Source organism: Coregonus lavaretus, assembly GCF_964263955.1.
Source record: "Coregonus lavaretus genome assembly, chromosome: 18".
Taxonomy (NCBI): Eukaryota; Metazoa; Chordata; class Actinopteri; order Salmoniformes; family Salmonidae; genus Coregonus; species Coregonus lavaretus.
The window spans coordinates 42,415,509-42,441,631 of NC_140005.1; the positions used below are offsets into that span (position 1 = coordinate 42,415,509).

A 26,123-nucleotide genomic window follows, 5' to 3' on the forward strand; every position below is an offset into this window, starting at 1 on the left:
TCTTGGGTACAGCCGATCTGTCAACTTCTGTCTGTAGCGTCCGAACAGTTTGGGCTACACACTAATATGTGCAAAGGTGAGACTCTCACGAACACCTACATGTCGGTTGTTTTGCTATAGGACGCCCACAGGCCTCACAAGACTCATCTGAAGGTCCCCCGGTACCAGTTGAAAGAATGAATGGAAGTATATATAATACACAAGTAAAACATTTAAAATATGTTTCCTGATCTTTCTAATAGCTCTAAGATATAGGACCGACACTTCAGAACAAACTTCCTTTAGATTATTTTTGGTGGACTATCCGTTGTTCCATGTAGTGAATCTCTTATTCAATGCGTTTGTGTGGGCTAATAGCAGTAAGGCCAAATAAAATGTTTAATCAAATAACTTGTTTATATATTTTTTACATACTTCAAGGGGTCTTAAAATTCCAAATCAAATAGCTAAATGATCCTTGGTATGACCTTCTTAAAACTATTCCATATAGCTTAGACAGGACTTAGACTCTTATGTTAAGTTAAAGTGGCAGTTGTCAAATATAAAGCCATGCATATAACCTGCCATTGTTATACAAAATGGATCCATAACCCCGCTGTTCTGGTGAGGGGAGGTAGTGAAGGAAGCCATTGGGGGCCTTGGGAGGTTTTGATGGCCCCTTCGTTCAGGTTAAGTAGTAGAGGGCGAGATCAAAAGATAAGATGCTGTAAAGAGCATGAACACCTTCTTAATTACTCAGAGCAGTTGGCCTTTTAGTGAGCGCGCTCAGTAGAGCTCTACTAATGACAGCACTCTCATTATCAGGACTCGGCACAGAACGGGGTGACCGTCAAACTGCCTGAAGTAAATCTGTAATCAGTGGGGAATGACACAGAGCTGGAACAGGCAAGGAAGCAGACAGCCAAATAAGAAGGATCCACCCTGTCCTCTCTCTGAATGAAGAAACAGGCAATATTGCTGTTTTGCATTTACCTAAAGTCTCTAAAAGTATCCTTTCGGATTATTTACCCCACCATATCTTTAACATTAACATCCAAGAAACAGCTTGTTATGTTACAGTGTAAGTATTCGAACTCAAACGATATGGGTTTAAAGAGCTTTGTTAAAGAGTCTTGTTTTAGCTTAAACACAGTTTTCAGAGGCCCTGACAGTAAACTGCTAATTAGCCTGTGGAGGACCTGAAGCAGACTAATCAAGCCAGGCCAGGAATAAAGCCCCATAATAAAGAGCAGAGAGAAGACGCTACATTAAACACAGCCAAACTGAACACTACAGGCAGACTGTGGAAGAAATAGATGGGCTTTCTATTTAAAATGGTGAATAACACTGTGGTCCATGCAGTCAAGAACAATACAATAGCATCTTCGCTAACCTTCGATGGATAATAGAAAAGCGTTGCATGGAATGGGATGTTTGTAGCTTTATAGTTTTCTTCTCTATCTTTTCTTTACTCTGACTTTTTCTGTTAAAGTAAAATATATAACAAAAGGACTACATCACCTTATAACACTAAATCAATGACTCACCTTTAAGTCCTTTGAAGTCATGAATTGCAACACAAAGACAAAATCCAACTGTGGGAAATAAATGTTTGATTTTCCACTCACATTTTCTGTATTCCACTGGTTTCCATGGCTTCTGCTTCATATAAATCACTGTAAACATTCAAGACCTCTACTACGTAAGGGATAATCACAGGGGCGTTTCTAGAATTAGAAGACGTTAGGGGCCTATCCCAAAGCCAGTACAGGGGTCCAGGGGCATTCTCACCCCGACAAAAAAAGAAGGAATTTCAACAGCTAAATGCATGAATTTGGTGCACTTTGAGATGAACTGAAAAAAACTGAAACATCACATTTACATAAGTCTTCAGACTCTTTCCTCAGTACTTTGTTGAAGCACCTTTGGCAACGATTACAGCCTTGAGTCTTCTTGGGTATGATGCTACAAGCTTGAAACACCTGTACATGGGGAGTTTCTCCCATTCATCTCTGCAGATCCTCTCAAGCTCTGTCAGGTTGGATGAGGAGCATTGCTGCACAGCTATTTTCAGGTCTCTCCAGAGATGTTAGATCGGGTTCAAGTCCGGGCTCTGGCTGGGCCACTCAAGGACATTCAGAGACTGTCCTGAAGCCACTGTTGTATTGTCTTGGCTGTGTGCTTAGGGTCCTTGTCCTGTTGGAAGGTGAACCTTCACCCCAGTCTGAGATCCTGAGCGCTCTGGAGCAGGTTTTCATCAAGGATCTCTCTATACTTTGCTCCGTTCATCTTTGCCTCGATCCTGACTAGTCTCCCAGTCCCTGCTGCTGAAAAACATACCCACAGCATGATGCTGCCACCACAATGTTTCACCATAGGGATGGTGCCAGGTTTCCTCCAGATGTGACGCTTGGCATTCAGGCAAAATAGTTCAATCTTGGTTTCATCAGACTGGAGAATGTTGTTTCTCATGGGCTGAGAGTCTTTAGGTGCCTTTTCGCAAATTCCAAGTGGGCTGTCATGTGCCTTTTTATTGAGAAGTGGCTTCCATCTGGTCACTCTACCATAAATGCATGGTTGGTGGAGTGCTGCAGAGATGATTGTCCTTCTGGAAGGTTCTCCCATCTCCACAGAGGAACTCTGGAGCGCTGTTAGAGTGACCATCGGATTCTTGGTCACCTCCCTGACCAAGGCCCTTCTCCCCCGATTGCTCAGTTTGGCCGGGCGGCCAGCTCTAGGTAAAGTCTTGGTGGGTCCAAACTTCTTCCATTTAAGAATGATGGAGGCCACTGTTTTCTTGAGAACCTTCAATGATGCAGAAATGTTTTGGTACCGTTCCCCTCATTTGTGTCTCGACACAATCCTGTCTCTGAACTCTACAGACAATTTCTTTGACCTCATGGCTTGGTTTTTGCTCTGACATGCACTGTCAACTGTGGAACTTTATAAATCATGTCCAATCAATTTAATTTACCACAGGTGGACTCCAATCAAGTTGTAGAAACATCTCAAGGATGATCAATGAAAACAGGATGCACCTGAGCTCAATTTCGAGTCTCATAGCAAAGGGTCTGAATACTTATGTAAATAACGTATTTCAAATGTGAGTTGGTTTCGGGGTGTGGTTTGATGTGGGTGTCTTGTGTGTGTGTGTGTGTGTGTGTGTGTGTGTGTGTGTGTGTGTGTGTGTGTGTGTGTGTGTTCGCCAATTAGCTTCAGCCAGCTGGTGTGCAACCTGACTTTGACTTTAGATAGCCTATCTGCGGGGCTAGTTAGGGACCGTCAATAAATTACACAATGTAAATGAGACAATATTTTAATGTTGCAGTTTTCTGATTAAATGTTTTCAATATTTGTATTTGAATTTCTACAATTTATAGTTGGTTTGAGGTTTTGAAGTCATTGAAATTTGGAGCTATAGGAATTTAGCTTTAATATTTAATTGAATGCATCATTTCTAATCCCTCTTAAACATATTGTCCCATGTACATTGTGTAATTTACTGATGGTCCCTAACTAGCCCCATAAGGATAAGTCAATCCAAATTTACCACATGCATTACCATTGTGTCGCGTGCAGCTGCACTCCAAATTGATGATTACTTGTGTGCTGTCAGCTGTGGGCATGTGGGCAGAATTGAAACGAACCCAGCATTCATTTACGTTGTGATGCAGTCATGACCACAAGTCTCACAAAACTCAGTTTTGGACTATATGACCAAAATTATCCTATTTACACTTTGTAGTACATTTTTACAGTAGAATAAATGTTTCTGACTTATATAGGCTGTTTTCTAAATGAGAAGTTGGTTTTTAGGGGCAGATGCTCTTTAAAGTTACTGTATACTGACATGACCAGGGCAACTCAACTGTAAAGAAACATGCAAATGCCCGCATAACAGCGCAACACAACTCCAAACATGACAGATAAGAACCTACATAGCCCCTAGGCTATATGAATATGAACCCAAATAAATTGATTAAGTTAAAAGACCTCTATGATTAATTTCATTACATCAGTCTCTACCAGCTAATGTGAGATTTAAATATTACATCATATTTCAGGACACAACTTAAGTGCCTATGTATTTTCTATGTTTTGTTCACCTACAGTCTAGCCACAAAGCTGGCCATATTTTCCTGTTTCTTTCTGGCTGCCATCCCCCTTTCCATTCTAAATTCAAGTTCACGTGATATACATGGAGTACACAGTGCAATGAAATGCTTACTTGCAGGTTCACCTCTCAACAATGCAACAACAATAGAAAAGGTAAGTAGCTAAGTAAATAAAAAGAGTAATACAAATAAAAGCTAAATGAAATAATTTCACCAATGTAATCATGAGCGGTCCACTGCGTTATGAAATCTTGACCAATCCCAGCAGGCACTTCGTCGCTCCAGGGTCTTCTTGCAGTATATTGTGTTGTTAATTTTTATCATAAAAATGTGTCAGTACATTTTTTTTTATACTGCATAGTGCAAGTGGTGTGGTTATGGAAACTGATATCAGACTGAAATGTAAAAAAAACAAAAACTTTTGGGACCATCAAAAGGTTCGGGGTTGGATCAAAATCATCCGGTGCTGAAGCCCCAGAAGCCCAGGCCTAATGATGCCACTGCCAATAATGTTTTCAATTCGACTTTTGCTTTCAAATACAGCTCAAACATCGAACATGTAAGAATTAACTATAGGCATTGAATTCTACCGTGCTGATATACCGTGCTTTATAGGGAAATAGTGCACATTTTAGAATGCCCTTCAAGCCAATCAACAATGCCATTGTATAAGGTACTGTAATGCCTCTATTTTGAAATATAATTATTCGCTTCAAAATAAAATAAAAAACATAAAGGAAAGAAGTGAAAGTAGTGAAGCCAGTTTTATGGGTATTCCTGTTCTGTGTTTCAGCTTTGAAGTTTATATTGTACAGTTACACATCAACCATTAAATGACGACAACAATAAATATACTGAACAAAAATATAAACGCAACATACAACAATTTCAGCAATTACAGTTCATATCAGGAAATCAGTCAATTGGAATAAATGAATTAGGCCCTAATCTATAGATTTCACATGATTGGGCAGGGCCGCAGCCATGGGTGGGCCTGGGAGGGTATAGGCCCACCCACTTGGGAGCCAGGCCCAAACACTGGGGAGCCAGGCCCAGCCAATCAGAATGGGTTTTTCCCCACAAAAGGGCTTTATTACAGACAGAAATACTCCTCAGTTTCATCAGCTGTCCGGGTGGCTGGTCACAGAAGATTCCGCAGGTGAAGAAGCCGGATGTGGAGGTCCTGGGCTGGCGTGGTTACGTGGTCTGCAGTTGTGAGGCCAGTTGGACGTATTACCAAATTCTCTAAACGACGTTGGAGGTGGCTTATGGTAGAGAAATTAACAAATTATCTGGCAATAGTTCTGGTTGACATTCCTGCAGTCAGCATGCCAATTGCACACTTGTCCCCAGCACAAGGTGCACCTGTGTAATAATTATGCTGTTTAATCAGCTTCTTGATATACCACACGTGTCAGGTGGATGGATTATCTTGGCAAAGGACAGATGCTCACTAACAGGGATGTAAACAAATTTGTGCACAAAATTTGAGATAAATACGCTTTTTGTGCGTATGTAAAATATCTGGGATCTTTTATTTCAGCTCATGAAACATGGGACCAACACTTTACATGTTGATTTTATATTTTTGTTCAGTATACATGAATGGCTGTCCTAGAATACAAAATGGCGGAATAATGTTTTATTTTTCTGGGAGCAGAGAACAAAACAGCTAACCTTAAAGATAAATAAATAATAAATAAATAAATTGGTCATTTAGCAGACGCTCTTATCCAGAGCGACTTACAGGAGCAATTAGGGTTAAGTGCCTTGCTCAAGTGCACATCGACAGATTTTTCACCTAGTCGGCTCGGGGATTAGAACCAGCGACCTTTCGGTTACTGGCACAACGCTCTTAACCACTAAGCTACCTGCCGCCCCAGATTAAAGATTAAAGATTAAACCTGTGCCACACTGAACTGAACCAGATAGCCCTCATTAGTTACCTGTTTGCATATGTGATGTATTGTATGACATAAGGAGAGATAGGGTCAGAAGAAGAGTCCTATGAGTGACAAATGGAGACAGATGTGAGAACACTCTTCTCTGAGAGAGTCTTCAGCGTTAATGGCTCAGGTGGAGACAGGCATTTATAAAGGAAGATGCAGCATGACTATGTACTGCCCAAAGTGTCACATCACTGGTGTGGTGTCAGGGACTGCATCAGGGAAGTTAATTGGCTTTAGCGTGACTAAGGAAGGCCACGCGGCTCAATATGGGTCTGTATAGAGGTGCTTCATCAACCCCTCACCTACCCAGTCATCAATAAAGTGTACAGGGATTAAGAGTGGTTGCTGTCAGCAAGGAGTGGCTCTGTGTGCTACTGTATAAAATGAAAGCCAGTTGAGATCACAGAAAGAAAGACGGAATACTTTTTGATGAATATTTCCAAGAAGAAGAAAGTGTACATCTGTTTTCATACATGTGTATCCATTTGATGTAAGGTCCCACAGAGGATCAATGTTTGCGCACACCGTTTCCAGAGTCAATTGCTCCTCTTGCCATGTCAAGCCTTCAACTCCTATTGACATCTATGTGGTTTTAGATCCATAGGCCTTCATGCATGTGGACAGCTAACAGGTCTTCAGCTTCCCCTACAATGATTTATTAGAGACCCTCCTATCCCCCTATCTCTTTCCTCTGATGCAAATGAAATGACTTAATAGAAAGAGAAATGCACATATGAACGCCAAAGCTCTCAGCTGCTCTCAATCTGTTGTTGGCTGGGTACATATGATAAAACTACACTCTTAGAAAAAAAGCTGCCACCTAGAACCTAAAAGGGTTCTTCGGCTGTCCCCATACGAGAACCCTTTGAAGAACCCTTTTCGGTTCCAAGTAGAACCCCTTCCACAGAGGGTTCTACATGGAACCCAAAAGGGTTCTACCTAAAGGCTTCTCCTGTGGGGATAGCTGAAGAACCCTTTTGGAACCCTTTTTTCTAAGAGTGTACCGTTCCCCAAAACCTATCTGTCTTAATTATATCTGTGTCCTAGTTTAGTGGCATTGGCTCGGTGTGCTGTGGGGAACGAGTGCATGTGAACGAAGCGAAACAAAGAGCAAAAGAAAGAGAGAGAGAAATAAAAAGACAAGGGGAGAAAGAACGAGGCAGAAAAAATGAGAAAGAGAGAGGAAGAGGAGAGAGATATGGAAGAGAGTGAGAGAAGGAAATGTAGAGCGAAAAGAAAATAAAAAGAATGAGAGAAAACACAAGAAAAAGAGTGAGAAGGTAAGGTATAGAGAGAGAAAGGTAGAACGAGGGAGCTCAAGAAAGAGCAAACGAGAAGGTGAGCGAGAGACAGTAGGGGAGCGCCACAGCAACCATCTCTCAATCTGTCCACCCCTCGATTGATGGTCTTTTGTCCACACTAATTAACTGCTTTCCAAAAGTCCTGCTGCCTCCATTCCCAAAACCATTTCTCCCTGCACTGCCACACACAATGGCAGGCCAATGGCGATGGGAGGAAAAACACAAATCGCTGCAGCAAAGTCAGCAGGCTTTTGGGGTGCATAGAGGGAAGGTGGGAGACAGAGAGACGAACACATACAGCATGCGTGTTGGTGGTGGTGTTGTAAGCAATCAAATGCTGTAACAATGGCAGTTTATTGATGACTTTGGCTTCTAAAGTAAACCAGTACAACTGTCCTCAGTTGAAGGATGTATGGGAGATCGTTGAGTGAAAACAAGAGATGCTTTGACTGCATCAACACCCTGGTTTAATGGCATATTTCAACTATGTGTTTGTGTCATCTGTAAATTCATTTTCACAGTTTAAGTGATGGTGGAGGGAGTGAGAAGTGTGGAGGGGGGTTCCATCGATGTTATTCATAATTATAATCAATGTGTAATTCTATGAATGTCACTCGGAATTCATCTGGCCGGTATTGACGGCGATCGCTTTCAGAGAGTTTGCTCAAATTAATTTCATGCCGCCCCATGCCATCACGGCGGCCTCATTCCCATTTATACAAATGAACTGAAGCGAAACACCCACAGCTAGAGCCTAACAAAAAAAAAAAAAAAGAACCCCACAAAAACACCTCATTATCGACTGCGAGAGCAGCCTTTCAAACTGGGACGAGGAGCGACTGGTGAAATCTGATAACACTTTGAGTTCAGAGTCACATCAGCTTAATCTATTTCAGTCAGAGAAAGAAGAGTTTCAAACACAGGCAGGCATGCACACATACACAGGCACACACATACACACACTGATGATTAGAAATGATCTAAAATCACTTTATGACAGAGATATCGATATGCTATGTTTATGGACCCAGACATCTCATAATTTCTCTACCTTCTCTACTTCCTAGAAACACTGTGGTGATGGATGGAGGAACTTGCACAGAGAAGAGAACATTCTAATTGCTCCAAGGTCACCTTGCCTCCGCAAACTATTGCCTTTTTTAGCACTCGCTATATTTTCTACATAGGGCCAATTCAATATGGTTGGAGAACGGCCATTTTAATGAGCGTGACAGCTGACACTTTATCGTAGAAGATGACGGAGAACAAAGAGAGCATTAACGACCGAAGATGAAATCTGGACACTTTGCACACACATGCACGCACACACACCATATATAACATATTACACCACTAACAAAAAGAGGGCCTGCTTGGTCGATTGAAACAAATGAAAGACATTAAACTCTCATCAATCGATTGAGCCATATATATTTTTGAGAAGGGGTCTTACATCCCTCAATGCACCGCCTATGATCGGCTCTTTCTCCCTCACTCAAACCAAAAAGGAAAATGAAATAGTCAATGATTCCAATCTCCATCTCCGGCCTCCCCCCCCCCCCCATGACAATCATCATGAATAGGACGCCCAGTCATAATTCCTGCTCGTATTCAAATCCATTTCCTGCTTTTCTCCGGGCCTGTCAGGTGAGGTCATTGCTTGCGTATCACACCTCTTCATCTTTTGTCAGGGTCCATCATAAGGCCCTGACAGCCGCAAGATGGATATGAAGCCAAACGAGGGATCCATCTCCATCTCTCAACTCTCAACTCTCAACTCTTCCATCTCTCTATCCCTCCATCCTTCAGCTGAATGGCCCTATTCATTCAGATGTGCTCAGACAACTAGAGTGAACGGAGATCTTAGACAAAGCATGAACATAGAGAGAGAGAGAGAGAGAGAGAGAGAGAGAGAGAGAGAGAGAGAGAGAGAGAGAGAGAGAGAGAGAGAGAGAGAGAGAGAGAGAGAGAGAGAGAGAGCGAGAGAGAGAGAGAGAATATAAATAAATACCAGAGCGATGGAGGGAGAGATAGAGTTAGATATATCCATCCCTGCAGCTTGCTTATGTTTATTTGCTTCTTCTATTATTTATTCCAAACAGAGAACTATGAAAAAAAACACCCAAAGGCAAATTTTGTAAGAAGTAATATTTCATATTAACCTTCTCAATTGATTCTCCCACCTTAGATGTGGAATCAATCTATCTTTTAACATATCATTTATTCCCCCCCCATCTTTAAGGAGTTTAACTCTGTAATCATGATCTAAACTAGGAACCAGAGAGGAGGGAGCGAGAGAGATGAGTGAAAGAGACAGAGAGAGAAGAGGACATGGGGAAGAGGAAGAGAGAGGAGTTTCCCAGAAATCTTCTGTTTCTCGGAAGGGAAAATTACAGCCATCTTACAATATCTGTCTGGTCGCAATGGGAACTCAACACAAACGGAGAGTCCAGACACCTCAAATTACCACTCAGCGAGAGAGAGAGAGAGAGAGAGAGAGAGAGAGAGAGAGAGAGAGAGAGAGAGTGAGAGAGAGAGAGAGAGAGAGAGAGAGAGAGCGTGAGAGAGAGAGAGAGAGAGAGAGAGAGAGAGAGAGAGAGAGAGAGAGAGAGAGAGAGAGAGAGCGTGAGAGAGAGAGAGAGAGAGAGAGAGAGAGAGAGACAGAGAGAGAAGAGAGAAGAGAGAGAGTGCAATTGAACCCACAAGCTTGCCATTTCCAGCGCCACACTCTTATCAACTAGACCTATGGCAGCAACACACTCACAGTCTCCACAACTTCCCTGCCAGTTCCCTCTCTAATGTACTGGCATTAATTTACAGCAAGATCATTTAACAGGCAATGGAGCTGCTAACAACTCATTTATTAGTATGGCTCAATCAACGTGGCTGCCTAGCCTGGTGTACATAGCTAGCTGTGTAGCTATGTAGGGACTGGGTACACATGACTGGTGTGTCTGGTACTGCAGAGGAAGACATATCTCCTGCTGTTGGACTGTCGGATGATGCAACTTTCTGTAAATAGACACCGCAACAACAGATGGCTTGTGTGTGTCAGGAAAAGATGGGTAGATATGTGTTTGCGTGTACATGTGCTTGCATGCTTCTGTGTACTGTACATTATTCATGAAACGTTCTCTTTAAGTGTCATAGTTGTCATCATAATAAGGTCAATAATGTATGGCCTTCCAAGAAAGTATGGCCCCATAATACAAAACAATTTCTGAGAAAGAGAGATACAGTGAGGGAAAAAAGTATTTGATCCCCTGCTGATTTTGTACGTTTGCCCACTGACAAAGAAATGATCAGTCTATAATTTTAATGGTAGGTTTATTTGAACAGTGAGAGACAGAATAACAACAAAACAATCCAGAAAAACGCATTTCAAAAATGTTATAAATTGATTTGCATTTTAATGAGGGAAATAAGTATTTGACCCCCTCTCAATCAGAAAGATTTCTGGCTCCCAGGTGTCTTTTATACAGGTAACGAGCTGAGATTAGGAGCACACTCTTAAAGGGAGTGCTCCTAATCTCAGCTTGTTACCTGTATAAAAGACACCTGTCCACAGACCCAATCAATCAATCAGATTCCAAACTCGCCACCATGGCCAAGACCAAAGAGCTCTCCAAGGATGTCAGGGACAAGATTGTAGACCTACACAAGGCTGGAATGGGCTACAAGACCATTGCCAAGCAGCTTGGTGAGAAGGTGACAACAGTTGGTGCGATTATTCGCAAATGGAAGAAACACAAAAGAACTGTCAATCTCCCTCGGCCTGGGGCTCCATGCAAGATCTCACCTCGTGAAGTTGCAATGATCATGAGAACGGTGAGGAATCAGCCCAGAACTACACGGGAGGATCTTGTCAATGATCTCAAGGCAGCTGGGACCATAGTCACCAAGAAAACAATTGGTAACAAACTACGCCGTGAAGGACTGAAATCCTACAGCGCCCGCAAGGTCCCCCTGCTCAAGAAAGCACATATACAGGCCCGTCTGAAGTTTGCCAGGAGAACTGGGTGAAAGTGTTGTGGTCAGATGAGACCAAAATCGAGCTCTTTGGCATCAACTCAACTCGCCGTGTTTGGAGGAGGAGGAATGCTGCCTATGACCCCCAAGAACACCATCCACACCGTCAAACATGGAGGTAGAAACATTATGCTTTGGGGGTGTTTTTCTGCTAAGGGGACAGGACAACTTCACCGCATCAAAGGGACGATGGACGGGGCCATGTACCATAAAATCTTGGGTGAGAACCTCCTTCCCTCAGCCAGGCATTGAAAATGGGTCGTGGATGGGTATTCCAGCATGACAATGACCCAAAACACACGGCCAAGGCAACAAAGGAGTGGCTCAAGAAGAAGCACATTAAGGTCCTGGAGTGGCCTAGCCAGTCTCCAGACCTTAATCCCATAGAAAATCTGTGGAGGGAGCTGAAGGTTCGAGTTGCCAAATGTCAGCCTCAAAACCTTAATGACTTGGAGAAGATCTGCAAAGAGGAGTGGGACAAAATCCCTCCTGAGATGTGTGCAAACATGGTGGCCAACTACAAGAAACATCTGACCACTGTGATTGCCAACAAGGGTTTTGCCATCAAGTACTAAGTCATGTTTTGCAGAGGGGTCAAATACTTATTTCCCTCATTAAAATGCAAATCAATTTATAACATTTTTGACATGCGTTTTTCTGGATTTGTTTCTTGTTATTCTGTCTCTCACTGTTCAAATAATCCTACCATTAAAATTATAGACTGATCATGTCTTTGTCAGTGGGCAAACGTACAAAATCAGCAGGGGATCAAATACTTTTTTCCCTCACTGTAGATGGACAGAGAGAGAACGAATGAGAAAATGAATCAGTGCTTGTTTATGTTTTTTTTCCCTACAGAGGAACAGTGGAGTCACCAGAAGGTAAAGTAATGATGGTGGGCACTGAAATACACATAGAGCCTTGCAGGTTTGTACGCAGGCAGGCACAGAGTGCTTCCATCATGAATCAACAACCTGTTCCGTGAATTGCATTCTTATCAAACACAACAAAGAATCTAAGTGATTAAACAATGAAAACTCGAACGCCATTAAATATGTGTGTGGATGTGTGTGCATGCAGTATGTGTATGTGTGCGTGCATGAGTACATGTATGTGTGTGTGGTGTGTGGTGTGTGTGTGTGGTTTGATGCAGGTTTCTGAGTGTTTTTTTGTCCTATCTATTAACAATGCCAGTGTGACCTTTGAGGGATAAATGATAACAAGCCAAGCTACTAATTTAATTACATTCATTGAATAATGAGACTTGTCAACGAGCCTAAGGCCTTGGCTAGCCCTCACAACAACAGCCCAAGAACAGGAGTCCTTGAAATAAAATGTGTATTGTCATTTTTACAAAGAAAGTGTGTGGGTGCGAGTGCGAGTGCATGTGTGCATCCGTGTGTGTGTGTGCGTGTGTGCGTGTGTGTGTGTGTGTGTGTGTGTGTGTGTGTGTGTGTGTTTGTGCGTGTGTGCGTGTGTGTGTGTGTCACCCCGACACCTCTGGTTCCAGGTCGAACCAGGGTGAATAAACTGGCCCCAGGTCTAAAACCCCACACCTCTTAGATTAACCCTAGCCCTAAGGAATAAAGCCAATGGAGAAACCTGCTAGCTAATCCAAGGGCTCGTTATAAAGGGAAAGTAAATAGGTTAGCATTGGATTTGGGCCAGCCACCTATCCATCGCTTATGACACCCTCTGTCTTTCTCTCACATATAAATACATGATTTGAAATCAGTCAATACTTCACCTTACTTTTCTGAGGAAACCTTTGCAGTGGCAGGCAGCTCGTCTGCTCCAGTGTTTTGAGCACGAACCACTTTCATCTTCAAGGTCCCTGTCTGATTAGCTGTACAGTCACAGTTCCCTGCTGTATTAAAGCCAATATGAAGTGGGTTTGTAAGCGACTTTCACAAGCAGGTAAAGAAAGCCATATAGATTCTTAGCTATATGACTTGAGGTAAATTAAGGACATTGGCTCTATTGTACTCCCTTCAGGGTACATTCAATGAGAAATTAGTCAGGTACCACAAACTGTAAGATTTCATACTTCTGAGAATAATTTACTGTAGTCCATACAGGAGCATAAGAATATACTAATGAAATCCATAAAGGATAAGAGAAGAAACACATTGTTGTAAGATAAGAAATGAATATCGAAATGTGGAATAATTTCAGTCAATCTAGTGGAATTCAGGGGGAATTACTCAAATCGGTCTAAGCCTGTGGGAGAGGGGAGAGGAGAGTCTGTTTGATTTCTCTCCAGCTGGACTCCGGTTCTGTTTCCCAGTACTACCTCTGACAGGATGATACTCTACTGCCACCTGGTGGTGAAACATTGTTGCGGCACAGTAAGAAATGGCCTCTTAAAATCATTGGGAGCATTTTGAGTTGTAATTATGAAAGAAAGAACAGTTAATTGGTTCACTAGGCCCCCATTAGTCACTGTCAGAGGCACTCAGATCAATGGATCAGCCCAGCCAAACACACACACACCCATGCGCACACTGTGTGTGTGGTGTCTGGTGTGTGTTATGTGTGTACGTGTGTGCCCAACAATAGCACGGCAACATCTCTTCCTGTCATTCCCGGTAATTTCCCATCTTATCCGATAGAGCGGAGAGCAGCGGGAAAGACAGATATTTGTGTGGACTGGCAGATCTGACACATGAATTACTCTCCTCGCATTATTTAATTAAGTCACTCCGTATCTCCACTAACGCACTTTTAATACAGTGGCTAGCGGAAATACGACAAGGCAAAACCTCTGTCACGGAGGGAGGGAGGGAAACAAGGGGAGGGGGAGGAGAGAGGGAAAGAAGGGGAGGGGGAGGAGAGAGGGAATGAAGGGGAGGGGGAGGAGAGAGGAGAGAGGGAAAGAAGAGGAGGGGGGAGGGAGGGGCGAGAGACAACAAAGGAGCACCATTCTTAAATCACAAGAAGGTCAACTTGGCTGGTGTGCACTTCAGAACCAAAGAGAAAGGCCAATCACCTTTAGCCATCTCTCTGCTTTACTGTGGACATAGCTCATAGGACTGAGGTTGTAAAGGGGGAGAGTGTGTGTGTGTATGTGTGTGTGTGTGTGTGTGTGTGTGTGTGTGTGTGTGTGTGTGTGTGTGTGTGTGTGTGTGTGTGTGTGTGTGTGTGTGTGTGTGTGTGTGTGTGTGTGTGTGTGTGTGTGTGTGTGTGTGTGTGTGTGTGTGTGTGTGTGTGTGTGTGTGTGTGTCAAGGGTGAAAGTAAGGCGGTCCGGTACGACGTCCTGGCAAAATAAATAGTGGGGGTACACCGTACCAGTAAAACATGAGCCTGTCACAATAATTGAAACAAAATTATCTAGAAAACTGTAGGATATTACACCAAATGTCATTACACCACTGTTTGGAGGCTGGAAATATGTTGCGAGTGGATGACCATGTGTGGATAGCCTAGTAAAGGAGCCCTTTGAAGTGATCGTTTGACAATCAGATAAAAACATGACTGATGATGACTGATGTTTCGCCACAATAAAAGGTTATACATTTTAAAAGTGAAATGACAAATCTTTATGACTAGGCCCACAGAGATCCTGTTGAATTAATAGGGATTCTATATGTAATTCTATGATTCAAATGTCCCGTACTGGGAATGTTTTGGTGAAGCGTGTGCACACATAGGAGGTCCCGTACCGGGAAGAAATTACATCTACTTTCACCCCTGGTGTGTGTGTGTGATTGTGAGTGTAGGAGTGAGAGTGAGAGTGAGAGTAGGAGTGAGAGTTAGAGTGAGAGTAGGTGTGAGTGTGAGTGTGTGTGTGTGTGTGTGTGTGAGTGTGTGTGTGTGTGAGAGAGAGAGAGAGAGAGAGAGAGAGAGAGAGAGAGAGAGAGAGAGAGAGAGAGAGAGAGAGAGAGAGAGAGAGAGAGAGAGAGAGAGAGAGAGAGAGAGAGAAGAGAGAGAGATAGAGAGAGAGAGAGAGAGAGAGAGAGAGAGAGAGAGAGAGAGAGAGAGAGAGAGAGAGAGAGAGAGAGAGAGAGAGAGAGAGAGAGAGAGAGAGCGAGAGAGAGAGAGAGAGAGAGAGAGAGATACAGCACACACTGTATAGTAAACCTAATAATAACACTTGAAGTTCACCCTTGGCTTCTTCCCATCTCTTTTCAAAGACACCATTCAACCTCCTTGAGACTTACTGGCACTTGAGTCAGTTGTTAATTAGAAGGACACAGACATCAGAGACAGAGTCAGTGACTTAGTCAGTGTTACTCCAACATGACCTTGTAGCTAAACAGCCTTTTCCAAGCCTTGATGAAACCATTATCTAAGTAAGATATACTCCGACTAATACCAAACATCAATAAGATATTATACTTAATAACACACAGCCTCCACGGGGCCTCTGGCGCTGCATTATACAGCATTATACTCTTCCATTTTCTTCTGGCTGAGATTCCTCTAGTGCATGTTTGAGAGCAATTTAGTGGTTAAACCGATGGATTTGCGCAGGCCAATGAAATGTAAATTACTCACACGTCATGAAGCTCGATGTCGAGGTAAAGCTCAACTATTATTCAAATTTGCATCTTAGGCATTTAGTGTGTGTTACTTTCTAAGAAGACTCAGGGCTGGATTTAATCAGATTTGATGTTTATGCAGCATCTGTTTATAAGGTTACTTATAAACAGATGCTGCAAACTGCCCACTTATTTGGGAACTGCCCACTTATTTGGGAAAATGGCTATTATGTGTGCTTGTCGGCCATCTTTATAAGGTCAGGTGACAGGTCAGCTTATGGTTACCTGATAGGTTACCTGACATAGAGGGCATCTTGGGTAGGACTAGTTTCCATTAAATAATTCAGATTATTGTGTAAATACTACAATGTGGATTTGATTGAATTTAGCACTTGTAGTCAGACTGTCTCTAGCACCACTAGTGGCTGTGAAATCGCTGAATACACTTCAGAAAGGAAAGAAACAGCAATTACCTTTAGATGTCTTCAGAGGATTCTTCAAAGTGTGTGTGTGTGTACAGCAGTGGAGGCTGCTAAGGGGAGGACGGCTCATAATAATGGCTGGAGTGGAGTTAATAAGACTCCGTTCTAGCCATTATTATGAGCCGTCCTCCCCTCAGCAGCCTCCACTGATGTACAGTGTGTGTGTGTGTGTGTGTTGCACATGCATGTGTTTCCGTGCATTTGTGTGTATAGATAGACAATGAACAGTACTCACGATCATTGCACTGAGTGCCGGTGTAGGAGGTCATGGAGCAGTCGCAGGTGTAGTTCTCCCACTGCTGGATACAGATACCCATGTTGGCACATGAGTCCTCTTGGCAGGTGGTGCTAGGACCTACAGGTGGCAGAGCAGAGCCATGTGATACCCGGGCACAGGTGTGAGGACTAGCCAACAGCTCCCCAACAGGTGCCATGCAGAGGTGTCAGTGCACATCAGTGGGCCATGCACTAGTCAGGTTAGTATAGGTTACAGTACATTACATTACTTCCAAAGGCGTTATAGTACCGTTGAAGTACACCAAACTGAAGAAAAACAAAAACACACGGCATTCCTTCCAAGTAGGTTTTAGTAAGACTTTTAGTGCACAGACATTGAACAGAGTACTGGACGTGTTTTCAACATGGCTGGTTGATGAGAGAGAACTGGTGGATTCAGACAAACTGACTAGGGTCCCGTTCTCTCATATTGAGTGGCTCTGTAACAGTGATATTACATGGTAAGTACTAACTGTACACAGGCACTGTCCACAGTGTAGGTACATGTTCTTAAATAGTAGTTACAATGACTATAACAATGTTATTTGATTATAGTTATATGTGAGGAATTGTTAGTGTATTTGCCAGTCTTTTTCATTGTGCAAGCCACAACCTTATTCAATATGTAAATACTGTGGAACAAGATGTAGCTATATACTGTAAATCCATTGCACCTGTTCATGTCAGCCCCATGTGAATACACAGTTTTAGAGCCACCAGAAGTTAATATGAAGTGTGACCCGGGTGTAAGCTCTCCCATTCTCCCTCCTCCCTCTCCTTGCTCTAGCCAAAACCAGTCTAATGTACAGAGACACTGGGGAAGAGTTACCACATGGGAACAACATGGACAGGAAAGAAGATCCGAGATAAGAGACAAAACATTTTATAGCAAAGTGGAGCACATAGCTAGGATATGTGTTTTTGTTATATAAATGTTGGTGTGGTGGTGTCAAGTTAAGTCCAGGGCTGTGTTTCATTCCAGAAAGGTGTTCCCTTCCCCTCTGCCCTCGTCCACTCCCCTTCACGGATCCAAGACAACGGGTCAGACCCTATCCAGTTCTGTGAAAGGGAGTGAGTGAGGGAATATCGGAGGATGCATCTAGGTGGAGTGAAACGCAGCCTAAATGAGGACTTGAGGCTCACCACCTTCTACAGACTCATCCCATGTTTTTGCACGTTTATTTAAGAGGGAATGCAGTCTCTACTGTGCAGTAGTGCAAAACCAATTAAGTGGGAATCGGGACAATATTCCCACCGGAAACGGAAAACCATGTGAAAAAAGATAACTGCAAATAAACTGGGTTTAAGTGCAATTTTCTTGTGCAAGACCATAATGAAACAAAAAAGTACTAGAAAGAGATCAAAATCATAGTAGGCTAAAAGTGCATTTATTGTGTAATGCAAAGTGCAGCGGAACTTAGATCTATGCAAGATAAAATGATTCACTTCATATATTTTTTCTACAGGCACCAAATTAGCTACAGACATCGATTTTTTCAGTAACCTGAAATAAATCTATCTATAAAAAATGTGTAATAATACAAGCCGTATGTGATGATTGTAAGCATTATGGCAAGTCAGCTTCCCTGTTTAAATCTATGATCTATTAATCAACCTGAACACATGCTCAGGGGAAACATTATTAATATTGCTCATCTGTAGCAGTAGATACATTTTTTCATCTGGGTGGGAATCATTTCCCCTCCAAAATATGGCCGAAAACACCTTGGAGTGGACTTTTGATATGTATACATTTCTCTAAAACCAGCCTGCATTGATTGCATGTAAAAGCTGCTTTCGCATTCTAATGAAATTAGCTGTCAGACTGTCGGAATCTCAGATTGAATGTAGGCGACCGTCTCTTTAATTAGTGTGCTAATCACACTGGCCTATCAGGGAGCATCCACACTCTGGGCCTAAAAGCATCTGAGGGGGAAGGGGGATTGTGTGTGTGTGTGTGCGTGGGTGTGTGTGTGTGTGTGTGGGTGTGTGTGTGTGTGTGTGTGTGTGTGTGTGTGTGTGTATGCCTGTGTATGTGTATGCCTGTGTGTGTGTGTGTGTTTGTGTGTGTGTGTCCGTGTGCCGACCCACGGTGCAAGACTTAATGGATTCTTCTGTGGCGCTGCCCAGACAGGCAGTAACAGCGACGCTCTCCGTCTAACAACATTAGCATAAAACAAGTACACGGCTCGATACAGAAAAACAAGATCTGCAGACATAATTATACAGGCCGGCTAATGTTTTATTTATGCAAAAGCTCTCCATCGCAATCATTAGTCTGTCTCCCTGCCTGCCCTGCGAAGTGAGGGTATGCCATAGCACTAGCAGCCCCTACCTACCATTCTCCAGAAGTGAACCATTTTATTACAAGCACATAGCCAGCCACAGAGAAGCTTTCAATACCTGGCCGTGTTTGCAGTGGATTGTGCTTAAATGTAAACTCTGCAAGGTGACATCATCATACACAACGGAGAGACTTCTTGCTTTACCACCAACGTCATCAGACTTTAAATCAACCAAGACTGCTATTGGCTCTACCTAATTGCGCTCTACCTTGAGGCATGCCAAAATGTGGAATCTTGGCAAATTACAATGTTTTTGTTGTTGATTTCTGTAAACAGGAAGTCACCCCGCTGTATATGATGATGTCATCTTGCTGAGAGTACCTTCAAGCCAAGGCATTATTATTTAGTGAGTGGTGACACATAACATTACACACAGCATCTTTGGGCCAAGCTCAGAATGGAATTTGAACCTTCTACCTTGTAGGTCAGCTTTGGTGAAACCAACTTTGTTAGCGAAAAGAACAGAAAGCGAAAAACGATAAAATAAGGTTAGTAGGTGGCCAATGACTGTCGGTTAATAAAGCAAGCGCTTTACTAACATAGACATGCCCTTTAACCTCTCTAAGGAAGGGGTCAGGGGTCAGGGCTACACTACCATGACAACCAAACTATAAGGATACATTAAATAGATGGGAACAGTACAGAAAAAACATGTAGGTGAAGATGGTTATGGATTGGAGATTTCTGGGCCTATTGAGACACATTGTATATTGTCACTTCAACAAATGAAGGCCTATTCGGAAGGGCACTGCACCATTGGTTTAGCTACATGTTTACCTATTCAGTCATTGCACATAATTCAGACACACTTTGCTAAAATATTAATATTCAAGTGAAAATGACAACAGGAAATAACAAACAGACATCTGCATGGAAACCTGCAAAGGAATACGATGAAGGCAATATTTTTATTTTAAATGAATAAGGTATTTAATCAAACCCAATTAGGATTTTTTAACATTTTGTAGATGTATGTATGGACCGTTGCTGCTCAAGAGTGATGAAAACACAAAGGTTAGTATGAATATGTTTTACCATGAAGGAATGAGGACAAACGACACAAGATGGTTCAGGGATGACATGAGTCACAGAAACAATGAAATACAGTTTAACACTCATTTTGTTTTCCTTCAGAATGAACTTGATTGCATTGTTGCCTACAGTAGTGAATGAGAGCTGCATTGGACATTTACCCACTAATGCTCTTCAACGCCTGTAGTTCTCAGCTTTCAGCTGTCCCCCAATGGTAGAGGCATTAGCACCATCTAGTGAGAGTTTTCTTCAATTACAATAAGCTATGGCTTAAATTCGAAGTTTAGGATTATGATGCTCCCCAAATTGATTTGTAACTTTGTTGACTTATTGACTTTGTTGTAACATAGCCTACTAAAAGTCCATTGTTAATCCCTGATTAAAACTGCATGACAATATTATCATTAAACTGTCACATTGTTTTGTGATTATCAATAGGGGAGCCTAGAGTTTAAATCGGATTCGAACCTATTTTGTTATTTCGTGTGTAATTAAAGTTGCCTATTTATTAATGGTCAATGCTATCCGGGATCCTTGGGATGTCCCTAACCATAACCCTAACCACTAACCTTACCTAACCCTAACCTTAACCCTTACCTTAACCATATAAAATGTAAACTTAAATGGGGTATGGATGTCCCAAGCAACACGGATAGAACGGACCATTTATTCATGTTCTGATGAGAGCTCACAATTGTATGAGTTAGCAAAAGTGCTTCTTTACATGCATGCTTAGACCAAGTCATCACATTGCTTATTTTGCATAGAAACCACTGTTTAGTTTGTAACATTTCTGTCAACTCACCATGCTTCTGGGTCTTCATGTTGGGCCAATCTCATACACTACTTTACCTGGATCTGGTTTCCAATAGTGATGGAATTTAGGCTTAACAGTGTTTTAATTATGCATCTTTTCCCAAGACACCGCGCAGAAAAAAAGTTTGCTAAGCGCCAATTTGTGCTTGATCTGAAAATGTGGTCGGAGGCGCGGAATGGATGTTGTGATGCAATTTCGTGGCCTCCAGAGGCACGCAGAGGCCAAATTGAGCTCCATACCTCATGCTGCGCTCCTCTCAAATTTTGTAACAATGCTTGGTTGACAATAGGTGAGGGCGGGGGATCCTGTATTAACAAACTCACTCCACAACAGCTCTGCACTGCTCCGCGAAACGCAAGAAGTATGAATGCCCTGACTTCTGCTGAGACCATATCACAGTAAATGCTGCACAGCCAATGAAGACATCGGATTGACCATGTACCGTCTTTTAGTGTGTTGTTCGAGCATGGGTAGATACTGATAGGCTTGAAAGAAAGGCAGCGCTGCTCTCTGATAAGCTTTCTCCATTCAAATCTTACATTATAGGCCTAATTATTCCACAATAGGCCTACTGACGACGGATCAGCTCATATAAGGCCTACCACATATATAGTTGAATTCGGAAGTTTACATTCATCTTAGCCAAATACATTTAAACTCAGTTTTTCACAATTCCCGTAATTTAATCCTAGTAAAAATTCCCTGTCTTAGGTCAGTTAGGATCACCACTTCATTTTAAGAATGTGAAATGTCAGAATAATAGTAGAGAGAATGATTTATTTCAGCTTTTATTTCTTTCATCACATTCCCAGTGGGTCAGAAGTTGACACACACTCAATTAGTATTTGGTAGCATTGCCTTTCAATTCTTTAACTTGGGTCAAACGTTTCGGGTAGGCTTCCACAAGCTTCCCACAATAAGTTGGGTGAATTTTGGCCCATTCCTCCTGACAGAGCTGGTGTAACTGAGTCAGGTTTGTAGGCCTCCTTGCTCACACACACTTTTTCAGATCTGCCCACACATTTTCTATAGGATTGAGGTCAGGGCTTTGTGATGGCCACTCCAATACCTTGACTTTGTTGTTCTTAAGCCATTTTGCCACAACTTTGGAAGTATTCTTGGGGTCATTGTCCATTTGGAAGACCCATTTGCGACTAAGCTTTAACTTCCTGACTGATGTCTTGAGATGTTGCTTCAATATATTCACATAATATTCCTTCCTCATGATGCCATCTATTTTGTGAAGTGCACCAGTCCCTCCTGCAGCAAAGCACCCCCACAGCATGATGCTGCCACCCCCGTGCTTCACGGTTGGGATGGTGTTCTTCGGCTTGCAAGCAACCCCCTTTTTCCTCCAAACATAACGATGGTCATTATGGCCAAACAGTTCTATTTTTGTTTCATCAGACTAGAGGAAATTTCTCCAAAAAGTACAATCTTTGTCCCCATGTGCAGTTGCAAACCGTAGTCTGGCTTTTTTATGGCGGTTTTGGAGCAGTGTATTCTTCCTTGCTGAGCGGCCTTTCAGGTTATGTCGATATAGGACTTGTTTTACTGTGGATATAGATACTTTTGTACCTGTTTCCTCCAGCATCTTCACAAGGTCCTTTGCTGTTGATCTGGGATTTATTTGCACTTTTCGCACCAAAGTATGTTCAACTCTAGGAGAAAGAACACGTCTCCTTCCTGAGCAGTATGACGGCTGCGTGGTCCCTTGGTGTTTATACTTGCGTACTATTGTTTGTACAGATGAACATGGTACCTTCAGGCGTTTGGAAATTGCTCCCAAGGATGAACCAGACTTGTGGAGGTCTACCATTTGTTTTCTGAGGTCTTGGCTGATTTCTTTTGATTTTCCTATGATGTCAAGCAAAGAGGCACTGAGTTTGAAGGTAGGCCTTGAAATACATCCACATGTACACCTCCAATTGACTCAAATTATGTCAATAAGCAGCTTCTAAAGCCATGACATCGTTTTATGGAATTTTCCAAGCTGTTTAAAGGCACAGTCAATTTAGTGTATGTAAACTTCTGACCCACTGGAATTCTGATAGTGAATTAATTATAAGTGAAATAATCTGTCTGTAAACAATTGTTGGAAACATTTCTTGAGTCATGCACAAAGTAGATGTCCTAACCGACTTGCCAAAACTATAGTTTGTTAAAAAGAAATGTGTGGAGTGGTTGAAAAACAAGTTTTAATGACTCCAACCTAAGTGTATGTAAACTTCCGACTTCAACTGTAGTTGCAAATATTGAGGCAGCTTATTATAATGCCTAGGCCTACCCTATAATAATGTACTGAAATAACGGATTGGGCATATAATTGTGAAAAAATGTGACAGTGTAGCATAGAATTTGCCAAATAGAACTCAATTGACTGAACATGAAATTGATTTCAATATGATTGAACTATATAGGACTATGTAGCCTAACCTATAGGCCTACCATAATTGTTTTATGCAGCGATCTCGGTTTTCATTTAAGCATATTTTTATTCTTCGCTTGTTTGTAACAATAGCAAAGACATTGGCAACCTTGTGGTCAACTTCATTCCGAAGTTATCAGCAGTCACAGAGAGACAGATAAACAGCTTGATTGTATGTTTAGCAGGGAGATCTTCTGTGTATAAAGTGATGCAAAAGGGCATCGCATACACCTCGATCACACCTACAGCACCATTGCACAAAATGGTACGCAGCATCATCTGGATATGTGTGCAACAAAAGTTAAACATTCACCTTCTGCTACCATTTCTGTCAAGCCATATATGCATACAATTTGATGCATACATTCGATAAATCCAACGTGCACCACACAGAACACACTGCAATTGCCTCTGTAACGCACTGCTGCAAGGCAAATGCAGCGTTCCATTAGAAATGAATGTACTTCTGATGTACCGAAATGTAAAACAATGTCGGTGTGATGGAGGCGTTAGCTTTTGTACAAGTGGCCTAAGGCAGTCGGTAAAAATGAACATTTCGTTTTCAAGTACAACTTTAGTAAGGATGGTTTTGGGAAACAGCTCGGAGATTTAACAATGCTCCTATGAAGGTTCTAAGATGAACTTAGCCTTAACATGCTTATGGGAAACTGGGCCCAGGGTAGTTCCCACGGATTGTTTGGGATAATTAATTCTGATAGTGGGGGATGTTGTTGGTTGTGTGTAGACAATGTGCTGTTGTTTTAGCATCTAAGGTAGGCTATAGACCAGGGTTCCCCAACTGGTGGCCCGCAGGCCGAATTTGGCTTGGTTTTATTTGACGACCCAAGTATTCTGAGCAAATGTATTTATGATTTTTACCATTTTCATTGTTGGACATAAAAGACTGTAAAAACAACAGGAAATCAGCTCCAAGTGATTTGAATTTTGCATATCTGTTCCCAAGTATTCCCATGCATAATGTGATTGTATACAAATGTAAGCAAGGTTTGATATGATTATGTCAAATATGATATCTGTTTGGGCTTTTTGCGGTCAATTTGCAGTCTACAAATTAATTAATTAATTGTCATTTTAAAAAATTATATTAAAAAAATCGGCTTGCAGCAGAATCTAGTTGATGATCCCTAATATAGACTCAGCTGTGAGTCTTTCTGCAGTTTTTGCAGTGTTTGGCTGTTTTGCCCGCCGTTAGGTTGCTAGTAATTAGGCTACTTTGGTTCATTTTTTCCACAAAAACTTTTTGAACTACAACAACTTTTGCCTTGAATTCCTGGACTGTAAATGTTTTTGTTTGCCTACAAGACTGTTAATAAAATCATCATTTTTGACCATGCTTCTCCATCTGCTGTTCAACTGTGTGCTCCAAAACCCAACTGACTACACTGCCATTTTTGTTGACAGGAAAGTTCATTACATGACAATGATTTAGAAAAATTATAAGTGAAAATACACACACAGATGCAAATATGTGTGCACACATTCTCATAACCACTTACAGACAAACAAAATTACAATAAAGAAGAAATGTCATGGATGTGATACAACAGAAGACCAAATAAATATGATTTATGAGCTTTTATTGTGAAAAATAAATAAACGGATTCACACATACACATACATCACAGTGTATACTGTATCTCCCAAAGTAACATTCAGACTTGTAATGATTGGAAGACTTATGGGGTTATAAATATTGAGTTACAATAGTCATAATGTTAAAGGTATATAAGGTATATACTGCACCATTATGTGGCTCTCTGATACGGTCATTTCAACATAACAAAAACAGATACACAACAGATAGGTTGATATTAAATACAGGATGAGAAAACACTCACACAAAAGAAAAAGGAAATAAATGTTCAGAAAACAAAGTGATTCACATGCAAACAGTTATGACTCAGGAAACTTGCCCACAAACCAAAAACTATAGTAACTAGAAATTATATTTTAAGAATAATCAAGGTCAAAAGAGCATAGCGTATTTGCAGCAATAATTCTTAATTTGAATGAAATTTGATGCTAGTGCAAAAATATTTCTATAGGCCATCTTCAGCTAGTTGATATGCATGGAATATTTAAAATAAACACTAAACAAACTGAAACCTTTGGCATTTTAGTTTTGTGCGCACATTGTATACAAGCTCTTGTACCATATCTGACTGGGGTTTTCATATGGCTCCATAGAGATATTACAATTCTTATTCATACTATTCTCTATAGTTGTATTGTTGCTTGGGCAAGAATAGCCGATTACATTTCTAATCTGAAGATTAGTACAACCTGTATGTAAATTTGGGTTGTACAGTATAGTGCGTTAAACCAACAAATAGCCAATCTTAGCTATGTATAATAAGGACTTATTATACAGAACAAAATAGTAATTGATCACTTATATGCCCACACAATCAAAAGTTTTGTATACAAAACGGACATAATCAACATACCAGTAGCTCCCTGTGTTGTATGTTCAGAAACACTTCTACACAATCTGCCAAGATGTTACTCAAGTTTTTTAAAAGTTTTTTATGTATTTTCTGTCTTTCTGAAACATGACTGTAATTATCAATCATGACGAGCTCCTAAAACACCAATAAAAAAGGGAAAAATCTCAAAACAATGGAGCACCGGGTTGTGCTTGTGCTAATGTTTACTGATGTTACTGTACTGCTGCTTTGAGCTGTGCTGATGTGACATCATCAACGTGCGACCAATGTGGCCGATAAGAGCCCATCACCACATATCTATGATTTCCCAACTTCAAACCCTAACCTTATACATTAGGATGAATTAATACTGACCCTGGACCATTGGTTAGGGTCAACATCTACTGTACCTACTGTAAAGATGGCAGTTGGTGATGGTTG

At 41.6% G+C, this 26,123-nt stretch overlaps 1 protein-coding gene across 1 annotated transcript in view; it reads right to left on the reverse strand.

Moving 5' to 3' along the window:
• Nucleotides 1-13,573: 13,573 nt before the first annotated feature.
• The window catches only part of LOC311145660 (neurexin-3a-like), a gene marked incomplete at both ends in the record, with an annotated part of 159,253 nt that continues 146,703 nt past the window's right edge, over nucleotides 13,574-26,123 (reverse strand). Inside the window, 2 exons of the mRNA XM_084181925.1 lie at nucleotides 13,574-13,593; nucleotides 16,564-16,692. Coding sequence (XP_084038051.1) covers nucleotides 13,574-13,593; nucleotides 16,564-16,692 — 149 coding nt within the window. The remainder of the gene's footprint in view (nucleotides 13,594-16,563; nucleotides 16,693-26,123) is intronic.